The sequence below is a fragment of the Echiichthys vipera genome (assembly GCF_963691815.1).
Source record: "Echiichthys vipera genome assembly, chromosome: X".
NCBI classification, from domain to species: domain Eukaryota; kingdom Metazoa; phylum Chordata; class Actinopteri; order Perciformes; family Trachinidae; genus Echiichthys; species Echiichthys vipera.
The window spans coordinates 33,901,517-33,927,427 of NC_139825.1; the positions used below are offsets into that span (position 1 = coordinate 33,901,517).

The 25,911-nt window shown below is 39.2% G+C and overlaps 2 protein-coding genes across 2 annotated transcripts in view; both read right to left on the reverse strand.

Moving 5' to 3' along the window:
- Window positions 1-1,205: 1,205 nt before the first annotated feature.
- tgm2b (transglutaminase 2b) lies at window positions 1,206-11,630 on the reverse strand. Its single transcript, XM_083938433.1, has 13 exons — window positions 11,531-11,630; window positions 8,420-8,599; window positions 7,119-7,337; window positions 6,546-6,664; window positions 5,944-6,072; window positions 5,665-5,842; window positions 5,377-5,509; window positions 4,298-4,401; window positions 3,961-4,200; window positions 3,371-3,646; window positions 3,116-3,276; window positions 2,690-2,826; window positions 1,206-1,699 (listed from the first exon to the last, which is right to left on the reverse strand). Exons 1-13 carry the CDS (start codon window positions 11,538-11,540, stop codon window positions 1,549-1,551), a joined length of 2,037 nt encoding a protein of 678 aa, XP_083794559.1. The 5' UTR covers window positions 11,541-11,630; the 3' UTR covers window positions 1,206-1,548.
- A 4,610-nt stretch (window positions 11,631-16,240) lies between these two features.
- The window catches only part of quob (quattro b), a 29,208-nt gene continuing 19,537 nt past the window's right edge, over window positions 16,241-25,911 (reverse strand). Inside the window, exons 10-24 of the mRNA XM_083938552.1 lie at window positions 25,729-25,877; window positions 24,313-24,451; window positions 23,694-23,816; window positions 23,275-23,472; window positions 22,131-23,107; window positions 21,704-21,953; window positions 21,221-21,310; window positions 20,234-20,458; window positions 19,298-19,468; window positions 18,622-18,799; window positions 18,301-18,417; window positions 17,910-18,164; window positions 17,208-17,479; window positions 17,031-17,080; window positions 16,241-16,871 (exon numbers count right to left, since the gene is read on the reverse strand). Of these exons, the coding sequence (XP_083794678.1) occupies window positions 17,042-17,080; window positions 17,208-17,479; window positions 17,910-18,164; window positions 18,301-18,417; window positions 18,622-18,799; window positions 19,298-19,468; window positions 20,234-20,458; window positions 21,221-21,310; window positions 21,704-21,953; window positions 22,131-23,107; window positions 23,275-23,472; window positions 23,694-23,816; window positions 24,313-24,451; window positions 25,729-25,877 (3,183 nt within the window). The 3' untranslated portion in view covers window positions 16,241-16,871; window positions 17,031-17,041. The remainder of the gene's footprint in view (window positions 16,872-17,030; window positions 17,081-17,207; window positions 17,480-17,909; window positions 18,165-18,300; window positions 18,418-18,621; window positions 18,800-19,297; window positions 19,469-20,233; window positions 20,459-21,220; window positions 21,311-21,703; window positions 21,954-22,130; window positions 23,108-23,274; window positions 23,473-23,693; window positions 23,817-24,312; window positions 24,452-25,728; window positions 25,878-25,911) is intronic.

Below are 25,911 nucleotides of genomic sequence, written 5' to 3' on the forward strand. Positions count from 1 at the left end.
CATTAGGTTTATGTTAATGTGACAGTAAAGCTGTAGTTACAGAGACTAGACTTAGACTTTTGTCTGAGCAGGACTTTCAATCACCGAGCATGCAGAACTTCTCATCACAAAGTTCCAATATAGGAGTCATCATGGATATTATAAATAATAAATAAATGATACAAACACTCTTTTGCAAAGTGCCAGTCCTATTGTGTTCTATTTAAACCTGCCCGAAGCTGCAGTATTACAATGTAAATGCAGAATTAAGAAAACTTAAGATTTATTTTTAATTTATCTGAGAACTTTTTGAAGTGCATTGATTTAATTTATGTTTTATGTGTTTTGTTTAATAACTATCTGTATTTAGCTTTCGAAACCACAAATTGAATGTTTTTCAGAATAAAAATGTATGCCTTCATCACATCAAGATAATATATAAATAATTCTGCATATTCACACTTGGCACTGTAGACTTTAATTGTTATCATTAAAATATTGATTGTTGAAAAGTGTTGTACTTTATTACATTATACAATACAAGTTAGTGAGAGTGTGGGTAAGCCATGTTCTCAGTAGAGGAAATATGTTCCTTGGCCGCACAATCAAACTCGTTTGTAGATCCTTAGTTGTAAATCCTATTTTATGGTGTTTAGCCTAAGATTGTTGTGGAGGGGAGGACAAGATACATTTTCTGTGCACCTACCAAACATAGTTTAAAACAAAGTTATCTTGTTTATCTATAAGATGATAAAATGTTTGGTATTTAATTATGTGTTGGAGCTGTTCAAAATTATACCTTCAGTTGTGCAGTAACCGTTTGTGGCCAGAAGAGAGCACCCTCTAACTTTACCAAAAGTAATAACACATACTGTATGCATACTTGTGTGCCCACACACAAACCGGTATTGATGGTAGAAATGTACTTTTACAAAGGATTTAATTAAGACCATAGGAACAGCAGCACCTATTGAGTAGCACTGCAGCTTGCCATGAACAAGACCAATTACCTAACAGCATCCACAGGCCCCAGGTATAAGGAGGGGAGAAGTAAATGTCATGATTGAAACAACACAAAAACAGCGGCAGGTGCATCATCATCTTTGCTTTCGGCAGAATGTGCAAAAGGTAGACTGTGGCACAAATAAAACATCTGCACATTGCATAACACATTGTGTGAAGACAGCCTGACTGGTTGAAACATTATCACAAAATTTTGAGATGTTTAACAACGCTTTTAATTGCAAAGTATAAAAATAGTACATAGTACTTAAAATACTATTCATCACTTCAGATCACAGTCCATATTCTGTTAAAAGTTTTGCATGCACAGATTTGATTGATGGCTAAATGCGTTCACAGTTACATATCTATGGCTCTGAACAAAAACAGGTGTATTTGAAGCGATTAGGAATACACAGTGAAATTCTAAAGTATTTGAATAAAAAAGTTTTGTTATGTATGAAACACTGCAAAAGAGGTTGCATTTGCTTACATTTGGATGGCTTAACAGTTCTGACAAAATAGTAACAGTACTGCTGTCTGATTGACTGTAAGGGTTGAAAGCCTTTATTTCCCAATAATGACATTTCTGTAGCCCTTGACGTGACACAGCTTGTTGCTGTCGAAGTCGACCACCAGCTTTCTCAGCCCAGAATGGGTGGGAGTGAAGTAAATTTTCACCTTAGCATCTTCCCCAGGTCCCACTGAGGAGCCCAGCCTGTAGGGTAAATATTTAAATATTAAGTTTGTGACACACACTGAGAGGGATTTATCACAGTACTCTGATTGCATAAATATTTAGATAATAAATTTGCACTGACATAGGACTCATGACAGTTTTTACTCTTTATGGAGATGATGGGAATGGAGCTTTGGCCAAACAATAGTGCTGACATTGAAAATGCACCATGTAGAGTAGGTACATTATGTATCATTCTTTAATTCTGACTGCATAGTCAGAATTAAAGTCATCGATTGGCTTCTCCTTACATTACTCACTGAGTGAGATACAAGTACACAAATCTAATCAAAAAGAGTTTATTGTTATTATTATTTAATTTGGTGAATTCTGTCTAAATCTTGTGTCACCTCCAGTGAACCCCAGTACTTTGGTTTTTCTCTACCAGGGTGTTCCTGTCCTGACTAAACATTGGAGCATTGAGCCAGACATCTGGATTCTGCAGTGCAACAAATCACAAACCAAAATAACATAATTTGGAAGTCAAATGGTGATGAAACTTTTCCATTGCGCAAATGTGATCAATTTTATTGATTTATTTATTATTTATTGGGCTTTTATCATAGACACAGCTTAAGATAGAAATGGAAGGGGGAGAGAGAGGGGATGACATGCAGCAAAGAGCTACGGGTTGGATTCAGACCCCAGACCGCTTCAGGAAAGACTCTTTCATATATTTGTGAAGCTCGGGGCTCTACCAGGTGAGCTACTTGGGAGCTCAAATGTGATGATTTTTAAAATGCCAACTCATTCTGCCTTTTGACAATGACAATAAGGGACAGAATGAGTTTTCTTGGTAGGCTAATTTTTCGGTTTTACACATATTTTAAAATTTTCTTGCTTCTTTGTCCTGGAGAGAAAATGTTCAAATGATTGACTAAGTTGTGTCTAATTTATGATAGGTCAATTAGTGACCTGTGTGAGTAAAAAAAACAAATCTCTAACTGGATAAGGATGGACTCATACAACCTCTCAGAGATAACTTGTCCAGCGGTGAGGTTGGCCCCCTCGATGCTAAAGCAGCAGTTCTCCAGCGGCTCTGGCAGAGGGTTTTGGAGTGTAATCTCTGCAGCCAGCTTCCGATTCTCCTTTGGTTCTCCCAGGATCTGCAGAGCACAGTCACAGATGTCTCACAGTAAGTACTATATAGTTTTGTTTGGATCAAGTTTTATTTATACATACTGTCAGAAGAGGTTTTGGTGTTTCAATACTGTAATCCTGTAGTGCTGGCTGAAACTAAGCTTTTAAGATCATCCTCAGACTTGGTTTTATTTAAATAACTGGCCTGATTTTTTTCACATTAACATTTGTAATCAATTTTTCAGGGCTTGTTTTTGACTTTGCATTAACTTGGACAATACATATAATTAATCAGTTGCAGGCCATTGGACTTACTCTGACTTGGATTTCAGGATTATCCAGCACAATGTTTCTCACTGCCAGCGTTGCATCGCTGGTGGAGTAGTCCATCAACAGAGCTGCCAGACGGATTAAGTTGTCCTCAGTGACTACTCCACCGTACTTAGAATAGTTCAGCCTTAGTGGAACTCGCCTCTCTAGAAGAACACATGCAATATTTTCAATACCCACAGTGAAAAGTGGAGTGTATAAAGCATTCACATGCGAACACCACATGGTGACTCGGCTCACCTGCTCCTGGTGAGAGTTCAACATTGAGCAGATCTTTAAAACCACAGTTCTCTCCCAGGAACCCGTTGTAGGACACAGCGCAGGATCCAAACACCAGGCGGCACTTCTTCTCGCTTTGCGTGTTGTTTGTTACCAAAGCAAACACGTCAAAGTCACAGCCCTTCTTCATGTCTGAGGTGACCTTGATAGTGAGATGCAGGCCTTGATCTTGCTGCTGTTGGAGCAGCTTGCTTTGGTGGTTTGCCTTCTTGAAAGCCTCCCGCTCTTCATCAGAGCCTAGAAATATGGAAGCAACAAACCACACGCGGAGTTTCAAATTTGACAAGTTTTAGCCATTCAAAATAGTCAGTTTCTATATATTTAACACAAAGAATTCCCTTCTAATAATGAAGCTTATACCTAACCTTCTTAAACAACTCGTGTACATTAAGAGTCACACAAATACTGACAGGGATTGTAACATTAACTAACCTTGATGTGATCTGCTGGCATGCAGAGTAGGTTTGTATATAGTAAAGGTCATGTTTTATGGTGTCTTGTAATAACATACTCTATTTATGGTAAGGACTATATTCAGCATTGCTCTCTACCTTCAGGGTGCTTGTAGAGATGAGTGATGTCCTCTCTGGTGTCACTGCCCACACTCTTTGTGCTGATCTTCTGGCCCACCACTGCAGTGCTTGTGACTTTCGATATGCTGCCATCTTTTTTCTTCATGATGGTGATGACATCAGCGTTGACCTCAGCGAAGACAAATGGAGCGTCATACTTGAACATGAGCTCACCCTGCTTGATGGACCTGACAGGGATGGGGCCGCAGCAGTACACTCCTAAAGGAAGTGGGGAGAAAGCAGAAGAAAAAATTATGGATCCACCGTCTTGATCATAAATGGCCTCATGTGTTCATTGATGCAGCGTGTTCATTACCTTCACTTTTCTCCTGAGGTGTAGGGTCACTGGCCTGCCAGCCGTTAAAATCAGATTTTAAGTCAGGCCTGGTCATCCAGTTCTCCACCCAGCAGTGATAATTCCTACAGATACAATATATAACATCAGCTGGATTCCTGCATTTGATACATTTTACTTTAATAAAGACATCTCATAAATGGACTTGTTCGGATGTCATTACCAAAACTGCAGTTAACTGGTTGACTTTAGTTTCGTCACAGCTAAACCTCTACTTTGTACATCTCTACTGTGTAGGGTATGAAAATAATTTCCATAGCACATCAAATTAAAATATCAAAACTCTTACTTTCATATTCAAATAGTTCACAGTAGTCTGACAATCTCCTTATATTACACAAAAATCTCTCCTTGCAATGTATATTAAAAGTTCTTATATAGTAAAAAGTGAATGCAGTAGCGATTTGTCCTCAATTAAATCATAGACAAAAAAACTCAAAATCAAACTGTCATTGAAGCAAAAAAATAAGTTTGTTGTCCAGGCAAGCAGACTTTTGTGAGGTATATTTAACCATTTTGGCAAGCAAATAAATAGCAATGGCATCTCTCATGCCCTGTATAAAAAAACATGAACCCTCCCCAGTGTCTACCTGTAAGTATACCTGCCTACCCACATATGTAGACTTCATCTGGTGGCTCAGACTGCTCAGAACCTTCAAAACGAAAGCACCAATAGAAATCAACTAATAATGATACTAATCTTATCAAACAGATTTAGCCTTATTCTTCAAACAAAACAGCAAACAAAATAAAGAAACATTTAATTCAGAAACTTTAAACCAGCCATCAATATCTCTGTATGGTTGTGATGTCATGATGGTATATGTAGGTAGAAACCGCTGCCATAGTGCTGTTACGTAATTACCCAGCTGCAGCGTTGCAGAGACGCCAAGAGCACAGCTGCGAAAGGCCTAGAAAAACTGACCAATGAGAGCAGACTGGGCTTTTTAGGGAGGGGGCTTAAAGAAGCAGGCGCTAAAACATTTCAGACTGAAGGTAAATACTTTAGTATTACACACTTCAAATGTCTGAGTTCTTACCAGATCATTTCTCTAGACTGAATGAGTTCTCCATTTTCATTGATGTAGCGTTCAATAACCAGGTCGCTGTTATTGTCGTGGGCTGACAGGTAGTTGGTGATGACTCTGCAGGGGATGCCGAGGGCTCTGGAAACTAACAGGGTATCAAAACAACTTATATGAGTACTGCGATACTAAGAGGAGCAAAATTTATACCGCAACTGTGTATTTACATGGTGTGTCTGTTTGAGACAAATCAAGTATGTTTTCCAGTGATATGCCACCAAGCTCCACTGCACCCTATCTTACTTGAACAGGCCACTGCAGCAAACACCCAGCACTGTCCGTAGCGAACAGGCTGACAGGCTTGTGTGTCCCAGTTGCGCAGAATCTCCACACTGCCCCTCCAGAACATGGGGCTGACACCTCCTTCATAGCCATCTGTCCATTTTCCCAGCAACACCCCTTTATCATCATTACAATTAACCTAACAGGCAAAAGAAAAGGATTGTAAAACAAACTTTTACATTTGAAATCCAAGCTTTTCATTTGTATGGCACAAACATAAACATATATATGAATGATTACCATGGCACTAAGCACTCTGGAAACATAGATGGGATTTCTCCTCCCTGAGCAGTCTTTGCCAGGATTATTCATACATTTAGGATTCATATCCAAAATCTTGAGACAGATGTCCAGGATTCCACTTTCAAACTGTTCAGAAAAAACAGAGTCAGGTTTAAGGATAAATTAATCAAAAAAGAGATGTGAGACATGTCCTTTTCTAAACAGCAAAAACAGCTGAAAACTCATAGCCCATTATATATGTAACTATAACATACTGTGAAGCTCAGTGGCTGCACAACTAAAGCACTACTAATGACAGGCTAATCAAACTGTATATCAACTATCAAAGAAAAGGCTAGATATGTTAACACTCTCACTAGATCAGACCCAGACTGTCAGATATAAATATTTCAGTTAATCTCAGTGCCAAATGTTCGGAAATTATTGCCTGTTTGCAGTTGTGTAACTCATTATTAATCACTTGCTAAGTGGATCTCTTTCTGTTATCAGAATAAGCATGATTTAAACCCCTTCACCCCCCTGGCACAATGCTGGCTGGCCTGGTGGACTGTGGGTGTAAGATGAGGTGAGGCTGACAGCGTCAGTATTGGTGTTGGTACCTGGCCAAAGTTCCAGGGAGTAGATATGGGATGTTTGTAGCTGCCTCGAAAGATTATTCCATCCTGAGATAAGACATACTCTGCCAAACTCTGCTCATTGTCCATATATACTGCATCTCCTGTTGCAAGGAGACATAACAAATAACAATATGAACGTCCTAATACATGTCCTTGAACTTCAATTCTCGCCCTGCAGTTGATGGAGTTTATTCAAAGCACTCTCATAGAATGTGAAGTTTCTACTTAACTTAAAGGAATAGTTGGTCATTTTGGGAAATTCACGTGTTTGCTCTGTCTTGAGTTGGATGATATCACTCTCATATGTGTCCACTCATTATTAAACTACAGCGAGGCGAAGGTTAACTTAGCTTAGCATAAAGACTGAAAGCAGCAGGAGACATCTAACCTCTCTCTGGCCAAAGCCATCCCTCTATATAGTCTCTACAGCACCGCTCCTGAATAGCTCCTGTCATAAGCCCACCCATGAAACATGATCATCAAAGCACTTAATAGCCTAAGATAACTATGCAAGACCCACTTCACGACAGCTTGATGTATGATCTGTTTACCCACCTGGGCACCAGGGGTTAAAGAGCAGGATAAATTCAACCCGCCCAGATCGCCCCAGGGTCAGGGTGTAGCGGCCTATAGGCGCATCAGGGGCAGAGCAGATGGACAGGGCCACCATGTCCCCAGGGGGACTGGTGACAGCAGCACTCCAGCGGGAGGTGTCAATGTTGGCAGACAGACCAAAGGAGGCCCTGGTGCCATACTGCTCAGAAGGTTGAGGACCTGCATGTAACAGATAATATGGTTAGAACCCTGGGACTACATGTGGGGGGAATAAAAACAAATTGTGTTGCAGGGTACATTTCTTCTATTGTCCCAACCCTGCCCCAATTTAGTTCAAACATCTCTGGAATCTCGTCTCATGCAAGGAGAGCATAACTGTGTAATGGCTTCCAATTATGACCAAAATTGTATGCGACTCAAGTCTCCCTGAGTGGCCTCAGTTCATATATGAATTTGGGTAAGTTACATAAACTTAAAACCATCTGTGTTTCCTTCATTCAAAACAATTCAATTCCTTTACATCTTCCAGCCGGTACAGATATCTAAACCAAGAGCAGATCACTTCCTTCTCACTGAGTGGGATTAAGGGTCCTAGTCTATTCCAAAAAAACATACTTGACTTCTCAAGGTTGATCGTGTTATCTATCATTAAACACATGCTTTCCTGTTGGCAAGCAACACTTCCTGTTTTGGATTTGATGGCAAGTAGCAACAGTCTTATCATAGTCTACATTTACTCTACATGAGAAGTTCATCCAAATATGAACTGAGGAGAAGAGGAAGATGTTTTGCAGTGTTTGTAGGATATTCTGACAGCAAATTCATGAGAGTACAGTATCTGTGGCTTCCAACAATAACAGTTAAATCCATTAACACCTGCAGAACAATGAGGGAGGAGCTGGGTTAATAATGGAAAAACCTACAGAATTATTACAGCTACTGTAATATGTGCTCATTGTAAGAGCCAGGAGCAGTGTCACTGAAAACTGAACAAGGGAAGTTGACTTCCTTTTTCCTTTTAGGCAACATCCCAGCTACTTTCCTCTCTCATTTCTGAAATCACAATAGGTACCAAAGGAAATAATGTCTGCAGAAACACACAGTGGGTTCAAATATGACCCTAACTTCCTAAATCGAAGTAAAGTGAAAGTGCATTTAGTGGAAATGACTAAAAATGCCTATGTACAGTATCATACAACAATTACGCATGGAACAATATGCTTTCAGTAAAGCAAAGTACTTCTAATTCTATGTGTGCAAAGTTAAGATGTAAAAGTAAAGAAGTAAACAAGGACTTGCACCTGTCTCTGCGACACAGTCAAGAGAGCTGAATCCTGGTTGGTAGTTTCCGGAGCGGAGGTACAAGCTGATTGTGAAAGTTTGGCCTCTCCTCAAGATAAGACGATCTACACCATTGAGATCAGTGCGATGGTCCATGTTGTTGAACTCACTCTCCAGGTTCCAGCGCTCAATGTCAAGATCTTAAAAAAAAGAGAGGGTTCTTATAAGCATAGAAAAACGTATTATTACATATCTCTGAAATCTATAATGTGGATGTAGAACAATCATCATCTTATGGACTGAGTATTTTAGTTACTGTCCTTTTAACAACACATAAATACATTTAAAAGCTTGTCTCATCACAGATGCATACAATGTTACATAACAATGAAAGGGTATCTCTAAATGTGTGTAGAATATTAAAAAAAAACTTATTTTTTTTATGGTTCTTGGATCTTATTTTAATTTAATTGGAGGGTAGTGTATACAGTATGTTTATGGAGCACTTTAAATGCCAACATAGTTTTGATAAAGGGCAAGTTGTAAAATGTATAGTTATGTATAGGATAAGGGACATTTTATAAGATTTACAAGGCCCAACAATTACAAATGCCGTTTTTATGACAGACTTGTGGGGAATTAACCAGAAACCTGTGGTGAACTAGAGTGTGAATTTGTTCATGTTGTGGCCATAAATGTGCTTTTTATATTTTATAATGTTTCCTCGCTACAAACTAACTTTTGTAATAATGTTATGTGCCTGTTTTTTGTTGTTTTTTTACACTTGCAGTCATTTATGGTATAATATTTTAGTTACACAGGGCTTTCTGTATGGATTTAACAAGAGGTAAACACAGACAGAGACTCAGACTCCTTGTCAAATGTGCAAACACATAACCACTCCTTCTCTCCAGGGCGAAGGAGAATCCCACCCTTTGATTTCGTGTTTGTTTGTAGGAAAAATATAAGGGTCTCTCTCCTGCCCCATGACATATCAGGAGGTTAACCTATCCCCATATATTATTCCTTTGTGTTTAGAAAAACCCTGTAAATTGGTATGAGGTAGTAGTGTTACGGCTAGACTAGACTTGGGTAAACAGAGACACAGCTGCAACTACTTCCTGTTGTTTTACACAAAGTCCATCATTCCTCAGTATTTCTCATAGCTCTAATGTTTTACTGGCCTTGACCTTGGTTCGGTTCCTAATTGAAGACATGTTAGTGCGACTAATTTGGGCCAGTGCCTTAAGGATGGCAACGCTACCTTTTCTGGGACAGCTGGAGATTGTAGTCAGAGGATTATGTGGGCTTTGCTGCTTAGCTTGGGCATACACTGTTCAGTCGTTTAGCTCAGATTTGATCTGGGCAAATATCAAATAAATGTCAGCATTGCAGTGGAGTGTCGATGGTATTTAACAGTTTACTGAGGTACCATCTGGGGAAAGAAACATCTCACAGAGCTCCAATAAATTCTGATTTCTTTTCGCTTTTTCCTTTTAAAGAGAGAATAGTTTTATTTTACTCACACCACAACAAAGTAAAATAAAATGGATCCCCAGCCTACAAAATGAGAAAACTTTTACAAAGATTAAAAACATATGAATGTCTGACACCCGGAACATTCAGAAACAACAGACTAAAGGGGCAACGGGAAACTGACATCACGCTTTCTGTAGTGATTTGGGGCTCTTTTTGTGGCAACATAAGTGATATAAAAGAAAATTAATTTCGTCATTCAAGGTAAAGCAGTTGAGCTATAGCAGATGGTGTTTATTATGTAGAGTTACATGACTTGTAGCAGCACAATGATCTAATATGGAATGCATGGACTAAGATTCCGCAGTCTGTACCCTGCCCTCCCTAACCTTTACATACTTTACACACCCACGCTTCAATCCCACTTTACCAACCATAACCCACACCATACACAGAGGGACTGCCTGAGCATTGAGGCCAACATAAGCCTTATAAGGAAATCAAAACAAGTAGTCACTGGTACAGTAAACACTATTTGAGTCCTGGAAAAATAAATATGCTCCCATCAGCAATGAAAGGAGTTTTTAGTTTTGTAGGTAACACCCATGCTCAGTTCAGAGCTCCATCACAGACACTTTCAGTTTCAATTAAATGCTTTGTAAACTTCCAACACATGGAAGCAGGTGGCACTGAATTAACAATAATGCTGTTTTTCTACTTGCAAATTCTGCAGGGGGTGTACATTTGCTCATATTTACTGCGTTTAGCTGCTTCAATAGACATCTTACTGACAACTTTTGACTATAAAGATTAAATAGAATAAATGTCAAAATAATTTATGTTATGATGTCAGACTGTTTTGTTCACAGTATTTCTGTCAAATACACACCCTATAAGTGAAAAGTGGATTCTTCTCTACCATAGAATGTCCACAAGCCCTCTTCAGATATTTTTGGCATGCTACACATTTTGCCTACGTGCACAGGTCAAAGACATATATCAACCTTTAGAGGGGATCTCAGAGATAAGGCCAGCAAGAAAGGTTTGTCTACATTCTTGTTTGGGATATTTTAAATATCTTTACAAGGGCTTGAAAGTAAACTATTTGTAGTGTGCTGCTGTGTGCCTGTAAAAGGAGCTCCAGTTGCTATTATAAGGGTCCCAGGGCACTAATTATTTGCTCAAACATTTTTTAGATGCATTGGTCTTCAGATCTCTGATGAACGTCTGCTTGACTCCTGCAGCTTTGAAACCTACTCATAAAGGGTGATGATATGTGCAGGCTGTGCTAACTTTACATTTGTCACCTTTGCTATTCTTCAGCTTAATTTACAGTTTAGTGACAACACTGTCCTAGTCGTAGTGAAAGTTTGCTCTTTCTGGTTATTAACTCCTAAGTCAATGACTATAAAAAAAATCTAAATACACTGACAGTTAGTTCTATTTAGAGTAACATTCACACAAACACCCATAATAGGACATAGTAAGAACAAATCATGGCATAACTGACTTGTGTAATAAATAGCTACATGCATCAAGCTTATTTTTAACCATTTAAAAATGCTTCAAAACTATATTATGACATGGCACTTGCGTTTTAAATAGCACTGTAAGCTCATGACAAGTCTGCTTTGAAATAAAATGAGGGTACTTACCTTGCGCCATGTCTGCTGCTGTGTTCTTTGACTAAAGTTTGTTTTCAGCTCAGAGGGGAATATTGTGTCACTCCTCGCTGTTATCTCGGTCTTATTTGTAGTCCTTCTCGTGCGAGTCAGTCTAGTCAGTTTGATGGTGGGCGTGACTAGACATAACGCACCCCTCCCCACGTGTGCTCACGTACGCGCGTGCACACATACTGTCTTTGCATGTCTCCTCCTGTGATTCATTACAGACGGTAAGAACGGTGACTGTGATATTGCGACATTACAAAGATAATTGAGTTACACTCTCTTGTTCACTTTTTTTTTTTTTAACTCTTTGACCTTGTGTGGAGCAGTCGAGGCAGAAGACTACTGCAAAGGGAGGTTACACAGTGATGTATAATTTATGTTATGTTTTATTTTTTAAATGATACACAAAAACAACACATGGCACCAACAGTATAGCTAATTGTAGCTACCAGTTACTTAGCAATGGAAGAAGTTGAACTAAAGCTGCCTTCACGTGCTATTGAAAAGATGATCCTTTCCACTTGTGAACTGGAAATTACCAGTGCATTGTGTTCAAGTGCATTTGTTGTCATAGGACCCACAGATCCTGATCTGTTGCTTGGGGAAAACCATTTTAGACTGCCTAATTCATCAGCTCCATCGAGAAGAGGGTTTATCAAAATTCAAAAAGGTAAAGAATAGCCAGTATTTTTTTCATAGATCATTAATAGTAGATTTTTTAAAAGTACGAAAGAGATAACTAATATTTCTGTTTTAGCTACATAGGCTTCGTCTGAACTAATCTAAAGCACATAATCTTCTCTACCAGCTCAAAAACAGTGTTGTTGCGCTCTGCCATGTTGAAAAGGTCAAAGGTTAATTCATCTCTGCAACTGTGTATCAAAATATTCTATGAACTTCCCAGTGGAAATTACCACATTAGGGATGTCGGATTTTGGTATTTACCAATTTCCCATAGGACGTGGAGGCTCCATAAGTTACAAATCTAGTTTGGTTAACCAATGCTGCATAGAAAAAGTAGACCTACTTAACGATTTTGTAAAAGATCAAATTGACAATGCTTATTTGATACAAAATTCTAACAAAATATAAAACAAAAAAGTCACATGCCAGAAAACATGCCAGTCAATTGAGTTTTTCAAGTGCCCCCTTGTTCACAGGTCATAGGGGCCTACATAAACAAAGATAAAAAACTTTAAAAATCCACTATTCATGGCAAAGTGCAAGCGATGTTAGCTTTTTGTATACAATGCCCTTCAGTCCGACAGCCTTCCAGAAGTTAGAGTCCAGGTAGGGATATCGCTTCAAGAGGGATCATTCAGTTAGCCAGATCACTTTAAAATAGCATTCAGCAACGTATTTGATCATTTGTTAATAAATAGCAATACTAAGTAACTAATTGACACCGAATATATTCAAGTTTAGTTTTACAAATTCAGATCTAAATACAGAGAGACAAACTATAGACAAATATTTTCTCACAGGTGAGCTGACATTCCAGCTGCCTGGAATACCCCTGAGACCTAAACCTGTCTGGTAGTAGCTCAACTTGGCATGGGAACCTAAGGGTCACCAGTTTAAGTCCTGGATGGACTGGGTGTGGCCTGGTTAATTTCCTGGGTACTGCAAAGACTGTTTGTGGGCAAGGCACCAAACCAATCACTGCTTCGAGCCACCATTTAATCTATTCACATTTGATATGTGTGTGTAGTACATTATTAAACAAAAGTCTCCGCCTGATGAATGCATTGTCCGCATTCCTTCCCAATGGTCAGGATGAAAGAATAAGGGTGCAGACAGAAAGTTTAGCTGTCCATAACTACTACTACTACCACCACTACTACTAATAATAATGGCTAGTTTTTATTGACAGTTCCTTAGCCTGATGTTGTTAGGCATCTTAGGCATCAATAATAAAGATAAAATTTGGTTTAAAAAAAAAAAAGCAAACACGGTACAGGTAAACAACATGAGCAGACAAAATCCAAGTCATGTTAAATGTGGATAATAGGTCAGGGAAAATATGCTTTTATTTTCAATACTATCACAATATGTGGATGCCAATTCGATATGTATTGAGTTTTAAGTATTATGATTCAATATTACAACCATGGGAAAAGTTGAATAATACACTTTACACTTTAAGTAGTAGTATAAGTCGTCAGGAATGTAGTAATTTCAAGGTACAAATATGGGACATTTATTCTGGAATATCTCTAAATTGATTCGGTAAAAATTGAATTGTGTCTACACTTAGAGATTTCCTCAGTTTAAATGTATTTGTCACTGTCAGGAATTATTCATTCAATAAATGAAGACATATCACTGACAACTTTGTGGTACTTTTCTTTTAATTAAATATGTACTCCGAAAGATTTTCATCTATTTAATTGTCTTTTAAGTTCCTATGTATCAAAGAGTGAGTTAAAACAATTGCGATTGATCATATGACCCACTAATGAAAGCACTTGCCTTTTTTCAGTATCAAAATATCCTTGTCTGTAGTGGCATTCCCCTTAGTGGTATTTTCCTTTAAATTAAATCCAGGAAAAAAACAACTAAATGTCGTTATTTACTTTGCTGTAACAGCTAAATAATCCTGTTAATCTATTTTCCATATAGTTTGTATAAACTCTTTAACAGTTATTTTGAAAACCAGACGTAGTCACACAATTATCTTCTGGAAACTTCTTTCAATCTGTCGCTGCTCTCCTTGTCGGTTCTGTCCGTCAGCTCCATCTGGGGCATTTGAATGCCTTTTAAAATAAGCGTCATTATAGATATGGATGCACTACAGTTATAGATAGCGTCTGCTAATTTGACCACAGAGATTTGAGTGACGACTGGTTTGATCGCAATTTCGAAAGATGGTCACATGACGACTGTATTACTGTTGCACTAGTCTCACATTGTCTACATAGTGCTGGCTCAGCATGCTTTAGTGCTCTGCGTGTCATGTCAGTGCGTGAAACCCAGGGTGTTTCCAGACTTTACTGTATGTATAGCTGTTTTCATACTTCCGATTTAAAATTTGAGGGTGCAAGTTGCATCCCTGCAAATCCCGGACTGTCCACTATTTCTTGCTTTCACTTTGGCTTATTTGTAAAATGCAAAAAGAATCGCGATTCACACCTCTGGTGGATAATAGTATCAGTGTTGACATGTTTTCAATAAGCCATTTCATTACATTTAGGGGGCAGAGGTTACTGGCTTCCTCTGCAAAATAATCACTATAATGAGAGGGTAGGATTTGGATAAGATTCAAACGTAGACATCCTACTATTATGACTCATTTTGCATGTGTAGACTAGGCTTAGCAGCACTAAATTGCTCGTACTGCGAGACCTAATGTCAATGATCTACTTTGTCAGTGTATTTACTACTTTCAATCCTCTGTATGAAATGTGTTATGTATATTAAAGATGCCATGCCTTGAATGCAATTCATGCAACACTTAATATTAGAAAACATCTTATTGGCACAAAAACAAGTTTTTCTAAGAATGAAAAGCATCAGAGCGCTTTGCAAACATCAATGGTGCGGCTGTGGGTTAAATGCTGAACCCCATTGCTGTGTGGTTAGATTTAGATGGTTGCTGATGATGTGGCATGAAGTAGAGCGCTTTGAGAAATGAAAAGTCCATTTATAATACATGGGTCATTTTAGTAGTTTGTAGCTGTAGTTAATTTTTGAGTCCACCATTTTGCTGCCATAATTACTCGCTGCCGCTTATGAGTCAGCTGCAGAAAATAGTATACTACTATAAAATTTGACCAATTTGCACTAAAAATGCTAAATTAAAATCAATTATGAATGTAATTATAACAGTGTCAATAAAAGTAGAGGATGAAGCTGTTCATAAGGTTTGAAGCACTCTGGGCAGACTAGTGTTAACTACAAACACAAGTCTTGGCTCCAGAGTTTGTCATTACATCAGTAAAATTCAGTCAGTGATTAACAGAAGTGAAAGTAAAGCCAGAGTCCTATACAAACCCACAGAGTGGAAATGACTGAGTGCCCTTTCCAAGGAAGGCTTGGTTACTTCCGAGAGATTACAGCATCTCTTGCCTGGAATCCCTTCCAGATTCATTTTTTTCTGTGCTCTTTATGAAACCTGTACTTCCAATGAACCTTCCATAAAAATTTCAGTTTCAGTGAAGTGTGACTTTTTCCATACTGCAGAAATCATGGCCTTTGACATAAGAAGTAACTGTTAAGAACAATTCAGCAAAAGACCACTCTACACTAATATCTGTGATACAGCTAAATGTGACTTTGGGGCTACAGTCTTTCATTTTCTTCTCTGCACTTTTAAAACAAAGTTAATATTGTAGCTAAATCAAGTGATTTTGTTTTTGTTTTTTTTCTTATTTGTAAAAATATTCAAGGAAAACTTGGATGTTATGATGTTCTGATGACCTATTTTCAGTAAATAAGGGAATTATATCCATATCACATATTACAGAATATATAACATGTCTAAAATATCTGTACTATAAATTCATAGCTCAGCTATATCAATGGCTCAGACAATTACTCTAGTAATTGTAGTATTTGGCAAATGCAATTTAAAGATAGATATTAGCAATCAATATTTGAGTTCTTAAAATCCAATCTGAATAAATAAAAGAATACCAAAAAAATAGTTGTGGTGCAAATAAAGACACAGATGAAAGCCAACATACTAATCATCACAGCAACTGTTCTTTATTTCAGAAAGAAAGCCATACAAGTGTTACATATTTCCATTTCAGTAACAGTAGTTTATACAAAATGGTTATTCAAAAAAAAAGTGAATGTGTTTTATTTTCAAGGAAAAGGCAAGACACATACTATTTATTGAAATTAAGTTTGATAAATCTGTACAAAAGGAAATGCATTTGTGACATGAAAGGCATTATGGTGTTTGCAGCCTTTGTGCCACAATTCTTCACAGACATCCACAAGATTTCATCCTGGGGTCAGGACAGTGCATGGTTATGGAAGTCTGCACATTTTATTTCACCCGGAATATTTAGCCACATTTTTTGAATACTGTACAGTTTAGCATAATGTTATGAATAGCAGTTAAGCACTGACTCAAAGACCGCAGCAACTCTATGATCCCATAAGGTATGAAACTAGACTGATTTACAGTGCACTATAAAAAGCGTTGTGAGTTACGTTATTTTGGCCTATTGTTTTAGAGGTGAGATAAAAATTAAAATCTATTTACAGAGTGGTAATGGATTACAGTAACAGCTGGTATAACGTTTGTTTAAATAGTTTCATCTTCAACGCTGACACCAAAAGACTGCTCTTGGCTATTCTTGGCTTGCCTCCAAATCTATAGAAAAAAATTAAATTGTAAAAAAAAAAAAGGTTTTCTATCCACAGTAGAACAGCTTATATTTAATACACGTAATTATTAACTGTTTATTCATTAATTGTATTATATACAAGTTTGAGAAACATGGATGATATAATTGCTGTGCTTTACACTCACCTTGTACAAGGTCAAACTTCAGTGGATTTTCCAACACTAGTGCTCTGAACCTAAGAGATTAATGAAAAATATTAGTTTAATATTAATAAGAGGTCAGGTTGCATTAGGGAATTCTGTGTATTCTTAAAGTTTTTAACCATATGAACTCAATCACTGGTTATGAGCTTTGTACTGCACCTTGCCACAGGGCACATCCTTGGCCTGGTCTTGTGGCTTGAACTTGGGCTTGGGAGCAACTGGTGGTTGGGTTTTTCCTGGGGATCCTGCATGTGGTTTGTTGAAGACTCCCAAGGCTTCAGTCCCATGAGCAACCTCTGCTTCGTTAACAGTGATCATGGAGGCAGAGACCAAGGAGGTGTCGTCCACCTCTCCTCCAATAGCAGAGTGGTAGCTGTGACTGGAACTGCTGAAGCCACTCACACTCTCTCCTGACGACTCAGAGCTGTCCACTGAAACAAAGAAAAGGCTTGATTACACACAGGATCGATGGATGGATGGATGATCCAATCCATCAACTAACTAACTAGGGCTGTACGGTATGGTCTAAAATTTATATATATAATGTGAAGCATAGATACAACCAACCTATGGAACTTGAGTAAGAGAAATGTCTTAGCTGGAAAGCCAATGTTCAAACACTTAGATGCTTTAAAAAAAAACATTGACCCTGTAAGTGTCTTTAGGCTTGAAAACATGATACCCAGCAGCAGCCTCAGTGAAGCTGTTCAGAGGCCATCAGTAACACACTCATGGTAATGGGAGGTTCCTGCGTGTACCATTGCAGCTACTCTTCTAGTCCATTTGCAATTAATTGCAAGCAATATTCTGGTCATACATGAGTGAAGAACATATTTTCTTAGTTGTACACACTAAACTCACACAATAAGTTGTGACTCCCACTCTCATGGTCCAGGTCATCCTCCTCCAGAGCTCCATGAGGCGATACGTATCCTCCAAGGCCCTGCACAACCACCCTCTTCTTTTGCCCACACAGGTATCCCATAGGGGACAGGGAACCTCTTCCAGAGGAAGAGCAGGAAGATGAACTGCTACCTGAACCGACAGACTTTTGTCGTCCCTCAGGAAGGCCATCCTGTGACCCATGTGATCCCACAGAGGACAGCACCCTGTTTTCTGCAGAGACCAGGTGAAATTAAGTTTTAGTTTTTGGAAGTCTGATAAGCTGGGAAAAGCTATCACAGTATCTACTGACTATAATGAAAGTAATGAATAACTATCTAGACCTGTCTTACTGGCAGTATTTACTTACCTCTTCCCATCAGTACATAGTTGACGGCCCTGTCATTGATAGCTGCATCACTGGGCTGGATGTCCATGAAAGGCTTGTTTCCAATACCCATGAATACTCTCTCCTGCATTCGAACCTCTGGAATATGTGAAATCATTAGTTTGAGGCACCCACAAGTTGAATTCACACTGGCAATTTAAATGTTGCTATCACTGATAAAGAAAACATTTCTTTAACCGTATAACCTTTGCTGTGATCTTGCTTGATGACAGAGCTTGTAATCAACCTGTTATCAGAGCATCACCAGTGTGTGTTTATATCTGTGTGTGCATTTCTTGGTACCTCTGTTGTGTACTGCCTGCTCCCACAGGATCCGTTCCAGGTCCTTGGTCCAGGCGTCCTTTACCTCCCGACTGACTGCTTGAAGTGTGTATGTGTCCTGAGTTTTCCTCTTCCTGAACCAGATCTCAAAACAAAGGCCACTGTCACCGCTGTTTTGGGTCATGCCTACATCTGAGGTCTTAATGAAAACAAAGACAAACTGATCATGTAAGATTGTAGTTTAAAATCTGATGGAAAGACTGAAATTGAATGTTATGTACGTTGTGGGTAAAGAGGGAATCTCATAAGCAGGAGCAGACCAGATGCCTGGAGTACAGCACATTTTAACAAATGGGGCCAAAGCAACAGCTTTGTTGACCCGGTGGTAGTTGTTAGCTCCTGACTGTTTTGCATGAGGTTGCAGCAACTTGGAACTTTTCCAAAATTATGACACAATATAGAAGCTGCTAATTTTGTCTGTAAATTATGATGACATGATGATTACATATTGCAAGATAAAAGTAATCGTCATTCATTCCAGCAATTGGTAGGTGTAGAGAGCAACCTTGCATTGACTTGTCGTAAAAAGGAAGTGGTGGGCGGCAGTACTGTTATTGCTCAATTCACTGGCACTTCTCTCATACACATTAATACATTTAAATGTTACATTAAAATATTTATGTAGTAACATGTGTACCTTGAAGGACTGTTTGTAGATATATGTTTCATTTCCTACATCCGTCTTCCTGGTTTTGCTAAAAAGAATGAGTTCTTGAAAGAGGAAAATGTGGCGCAAACATTTTTTCTTCCTGAATGTTACCAAGAACTCATCCTGGCGTATCAGCTGCCCCTGCTCCTTCAGATTAACCTGCAGTTCACATAAGGAGAGTCTGGGGGTCAAGTACTGGAGTCAGCAGTAATGCACCAGAGAGAGAAAACCTGAACTGTACAATTCCTATAGAAGTGTGATTAAAAAATCAGCCTTTGCTCCTACATATAATTGGTTAGCTTCTAAAGACATAGTCAAACAAACATACAGACTTATAAACATTGAACGTAATGGCAGATTTGTAATACTATAATTGACTAATGCAATTATAGTGAGCATCAAGACAAAATAATTAGAACCGTATTTCTGACAATACCACATGGGCCATAAAAGTTACGAAGTTGAAATTCCTATTAATCCAACTCCATCCACTCTATCACTGCTTTCCAGATAACGGAGCTCCGGACCATCATCCCACACACACAAAACCTCCCTTTACATACCATGGAAAAGATGATAAAGGTATTATTATTTATTTTTCCTTGTACTCTTCATCCTTCCCATTCCTTCCATCCCAGGTTCATCATGATTTTCCAACGGTATTGCACACATTTTTATTCTTATTATAAATAAATTATAAATCCAACACTGGATGAGAGGGTGATAATTAACTCTTATCTCAGTATAATAGAAACACACTGTATCTTTAAAGCATACCTGTATATGTTTGCACCATATGTAGGACAGGAAATCCTCCTAATCTTGCTTAATGTTACAAAATCAAGGTTCAAGGCCAAGTACACAATGAAATGTAGTTGTAGTCCTTATGCTACACAAGATGTTAAAAGAAACAAACTGTCTTACATCACAGTGGTGGATGGCATCCATGGCCAGCAGGTTGTTACCGTGGCGGAGCTGGAAGTTGATGACCTCCAGGGCGGCCTTGACCTCAGCCATCTCTCTGGTTTGTCCCGGGCCACATTCCTTCATCATGTCCTGCAGCAGCAGGCTGTACTTACTGATTCTCTGCACAGGCTTCAGCAGGTACGACCACAGGTCCATCTTATCCCCCAGCTTCAGCTGCTTTTGCTGGTGTATGAGGAGAGGAGACAGAGCTCTCAGTGAACTTGCAGCAGTATTCTGTCAGTATAGCTATCAGGATAATGCTAAACCTGAGTTGGAGAGCACGCTTATATTAAGTGGATGGGAAAGCATCGATCAGGACTAAAATAGTGAATCGAGATGTACTGCACATTTTTATTGGGTCATTTATTTTTATCAGCCATGCTAGCAACAAGGCTCTAGGGTGTCATCGTGACCATGTTGGCATGCTGACGTTAGGATTTAGCGCAAACCACTGCTAAGTACAGCCTCACAGAGCTGCTCACATCGACTGATCTTAAAATACACCGTTCTCTCCCCTATTGTTAATTGAGGACACATGCTGCTCATTCTCGTGTTTATACTTGTATGTTGGGTTTCTTCTAGAACATGGTTATATGCTTTAATGTTCAAAAAACAAATATTTTTTCTCATACTGTCTGTCTGAATAAACCTGTATTCACCCTTCATCTGAATTGTTCCGTTTTAGCGCCTGTGGGTTTAATCCATCCTCCCAGAAAAGCCCATTGGTCAGCATTTCCAGGTCTTCCACATCTGTGCTCTCTGCGTCTCTGCACTATCATTGCAGCTGGGGAATGACTCTAAAGGTACTGTAGGCTGCACTTTTTAGCTCTACCTTACAGAAGTTCTGACGGCCCATTTAAAGGCACAATTTCTGAATTCTTTATGTCATGACATGATTTTGAGAAGAGAAATGGAGAGTCTAGTGAGGATGGCAGTGGTGCTCACCTTGAAGAAAACTTGTCCATGATTGATCAGAAGACTATCAGACTGCGGTTTGTTCTTGCTGTAAAGGGCATACAAAGCGAAGTTCTCTCTCTAAAATAAAAGGAATGAATAAAGACCATTAGTCATCATCATTATTATTGCCAACAATAAAAATGGACATACCACACTGTGAAATACAGGCTGAGCAATCTCAGCAGTTCACAGCTGCTCTACGTGCTCCTTATTTCCAAAAAGTGTGTTCAATCATATCAACACTTAAGCAGTTGATACCTTGGAAGCTAAAGACATATCAGTGGGAAACATCTGGAAGGCCTTTTTTTTTTTTCCAGTGTTTTGGTTCAAAACAGAAAAGCCTGAACCACTACTTGACATTACAAAGACTCACATGTGCTAAAACCTGGATGTGTCATGGAACTGATTTCTGAGGTGCACCCAACTGTAATTTCAATTAAATACGCTGTGCACTGTCAATAAAACACCTACATGTCGTAGGAAAAAGCGCCCCACTCTGAAAGGTTCATTCACACAGCCTTCCAACTCATTCAGGAAATGATGTCGGTGGAAATCGTGGAGTTTTTCTAAGTTGCCGAAGATGCTTCCCCTCTGGCCCCTAAGGTCCTGAGGGACATCGGGCCTCTCCAGCTCGGGGAAGTAGTGCTCTCGGACATAACCTAGTGCCTTCACATACTCCCTCTCTGTGGACAGTAGCTCCTCCATGATCCTCCGCAGTTTCCTGTTCCACATATAGGAAATGAAAAATGTGCAATCATTGATTCTGTGAGAGCTCTTAAGTAAATCAAGGTGAACTCGGGATCATACTCAGTTTCACATTATTTATTTGTTTCTATAATGTACTGGACAGCATCTCACTGAGCTGTAGATTACAGCCAAGGGAGGGGCTATTACTTACAAAACATTGCTGCCATTGTCTTCTGTTGGTGTGAGTAATGTTTCTGAGGTCCTTAAATCTGTAGGGCCGTTGGTAGAGGCAGTGCATGCTCCACCCTCCATTTCATTACTCTCTCTTTTTAACTTGCAGTTCAGGTTTCCTGACTGTAAACTCTCGTTATGGGAAATGGGGAGATTTTGTACCGGCTCCAGATTTTGTTCCAGCAGCTGTGTTTTGCTTTGACAGTGTTTGTGTCTTACATCCAAAGGTGAAAAACCAGATATGCTCGTCAAATGAGAGCTTGCACTTGAGCCCTCGCTCAGGGACCGACCCAAAGATTGGTGCATCAAATCATCACTCCCTTCAACTGAGTCTGTGCTCCTCAGATCTGCCTCACTATGGTGCTCTCTTGGCCTCCGTTGGGTTTCTGGGTGGCAGTCAGTGTTTTGTGGAAAAAAATTAGTAACTTGCTCATTGTTATCTGCTACTTTGGGTAATTTCTGCATTTGGGATTTTTCAACTCCTTTCAACTCAGGTTTTAAATGGTTGAAGCATGCAGCAGTGGTGCTTTCTCCTTCACTTTCTGAGATATGGACTTTCTCTTTCGGAGAGGTTTGCAGCTGGATCAGGGAGCATTCATCCTCCCCCAGCTCACTCCTTTTCTCCTCCTCCATTACTCCATCTTCCGCTTGAGCGTTTGCAGCTGTGGACTGCTGGATCTGGTTCTTATCTACGCCTTTCTCCTTCTTTTGCATCTCCTGAAGACGTTGCCTGACTTCTTGGCACTGGACCCAAGCTGCATTCCACACTCTCATAGCCCCCGAGGCCCCTGATCCCACAGCACAGGCCTTAGCTTTCAGAGTCTGGAAGTGCTGGGTGGAGAATTCACCACCTAATCTCTCCTCATACATCTTAAGTGTTCTCAGGGTCTGAGCTGAGTAACACTCCTGCTCGAGCTGCTCCAAAAAATGAATGCATTCCTTGGCCAGAACAGATGCCTAGAGAGAGATAGAGAGAGAAAGAAATGTGAATTTACCATTTTAGGTTTAAAGGTGAAAACAAACTAGTCAGGAATATGTATACAAAGGCAAGTGAAGAAAGAGACTAAAGTTAGAAAATAATGTCAGATGGGCATAAAAGCATGGAGAAATGACAAAGTACAAACCTGTTCACAGAAGCGGTGCACATGCGCCAGTAGGTCCAGTTCTTTGTGCTTCTGTTCTACCCGCAACATAAAATCATCCATATTGGTTTTGAAAGTGCTGACCAGAGTCCGAAAAACATCTGTTGCAGGACTGGAATCACTTGTGTTAACAACTCCCTCTGCCTCCGTCACTAGGGTCAAGGTGTACTGTTGTTTCTCCTGCAACAAATGATGAGATGTCAAATGGAACTGGTATTTCCTTCCACCTACTCTATACAAGTCTATAATCTACTATTTACTGTTAACAGTGCAGTGATTTAAATATTTACATATTTTGGGCAATGAAATAAATCTGTTGGTATGTAAAGAGAAACACAGAGAGCCAAACAAGGGCAGCTTTTCTTATCTTTTAAATCCCTTTTCTCATATTTCTGTAATACCTTAGACTGAGTGAGGAACACATCAAAGAGCTGCAAGGCCTTTTCAGTGCACACCAGGGTATCATCTCTTATGTAAGAGTCCTTCAGCCTCTGTTCGCCTTCTGCATTGAACCACATCCCGGCCTGCAAGACATTATGTAGAATAACTCTTATAGCTCAGCAAACTGTGACCATTACATGACTTATTTTTCAGAAACAGTCACAATAATGAAAATGTCTAAAAGAAGACCACCTTTCATCTCCCCCTGTACAATACTAACTTAAAGCCCCTTAACACCTACACAGGTGTTTTCAGTTAATCCGTTGATTAGACCTCTTCTCAGGACTGTTTGGGTGTGTCTACTGTGATTGAATGACATCTTCCCGAGTCTCCTGTTAGCTTTGTGTCACCTGTTAAGGCGGGACAGTGTACACCTTTATCATTCTTAGTGGTAGATGGACATGTATGACCTCATAGATTCCCAATAAATTCTCATCAAAGCCCCACCCACCTTCAACCTAAGCAGAGGTCTAATCAGCTAGAATAACTGAAAACACCCGTGTGGGTGTACAAGGGCTTTGATGAATCCCATCATCTCGTCTAAGATTTGAATGTTGTGAGGCAACTAACTGGAATTACCGTGATAATTTTGGCCTCCATTTCTCTGAGCCTGTAGAGGAACTCCAGGTGCTGCAGTGACTCATTTGATCTCATCACTAGAGTGTGGAGCTTCTCCTCCACCTGGTTATACAGACTTGTCACTGACTCCAGAGCATCTCTGCAAACATTTACAAACTCTCACACACTCAACTTGAATTGCATTCCAAGGTATCATTTGTTATTTTTTCGTTAAGTGTATTATGGGGGTAAATGCAGTATCGTTAGTTAGGATCAACTCAGGTTATTGGTGATGTAACATTCTGATTTTAACTTTTGCAAATGGTTAAATATATCATGTAAGTAATAATTTAATTAAGGCTGTGAAATGGGGCAAATTATAACGACACACACATGCTGACTTGCTTGTTGCCTGAATAAATTCTGGTGCCATACTGCTGTAATTACAAAAAACAGTCTACTATAAATTGTGTGGGTATAGTATAATCTGTAAATGTTAAAAAAATATTCAGGCATGAAAACATTCGTAAATTACTCCATTTTTCAATGCAACCATAGAGTAATAAGTATCATTGTATAGAGTGGCCCCTGGCAGGGTAATATTATTATGTATTATTGATTTGTTAATACCTAAGCAGTCACATTTTCAATGTTGTAGTTGCTCGACATAGAGCTTATTATGTTGTTTGGAAGTTTGAAAGTTTAAAAATTAACATGTATATTGTGTGTAAAATCTTAAAGCCCCTGCACACCCATAGTCCACTCACACCTAACCAGAACTCCTCTAAGGACAGTGTGGATGTTACAAAATTCAATTGATCTCCCTCACCCATCTGTTGGTTTTGTTGTAAATGTCAGGGCGGGACAACTTGGACTGTTATTCCACTTTTTCTACGTAGTCCCATCAGTAGGGTCGTATGATATTGTAGGAAACCTTATGCACAACAATTTGTGTGATTAGAAAAAAGTCATGGTTTGGCTTAGTACATCCAGGACATGAGCACTGGTCCCATGGGTGAAAATCCTGTGTTTTGGGTCCCATCCACCACCCTGACACTTCTCCCTGCATGGCTTGTGGCGCTCTTAAACTGTATCACCTGATTTCTCATTTCTACAGTAATAAATATGTTACAGTGCTTTACTTTCCGTAGGTATATGTACAAACAGTGAATGAGGACAGGCTGTATTGTAGTTCAATGACACTGCATATTTTTTATCATAGCTTCACCCAACTAACAACTGAGTTGTAAGGTTTAAGAGTAAGGGTAATTGTAAAAAAAACTTTTGTGTGGGTGTGCAGAAGATTTCATTTAATACATAACTATTGATCAGTGTAGATACAAGACAGTGCAGGTAAACGTGATTAAAACACTGAGCAATGTAGCTGTACTCATTGTGTTGTGATCGAAGGAGACCATAAGTATCATCTGATCTGACCTGTAGTCCTCAGACTGTGGAAACCTGAACTCCTCCCGCCTCATTCTTGCCAGTATGGCCCCTCCTTCTCTTTGCAGAGTTACCAGTCGAGTGTCTTCTAGCACCTCTTTCATTGAGGCCTTCTGTTCCTCAATGCATTGCTGTACTTCCTGTAGCAGCCACACCAAAATCAAAGTCAACACG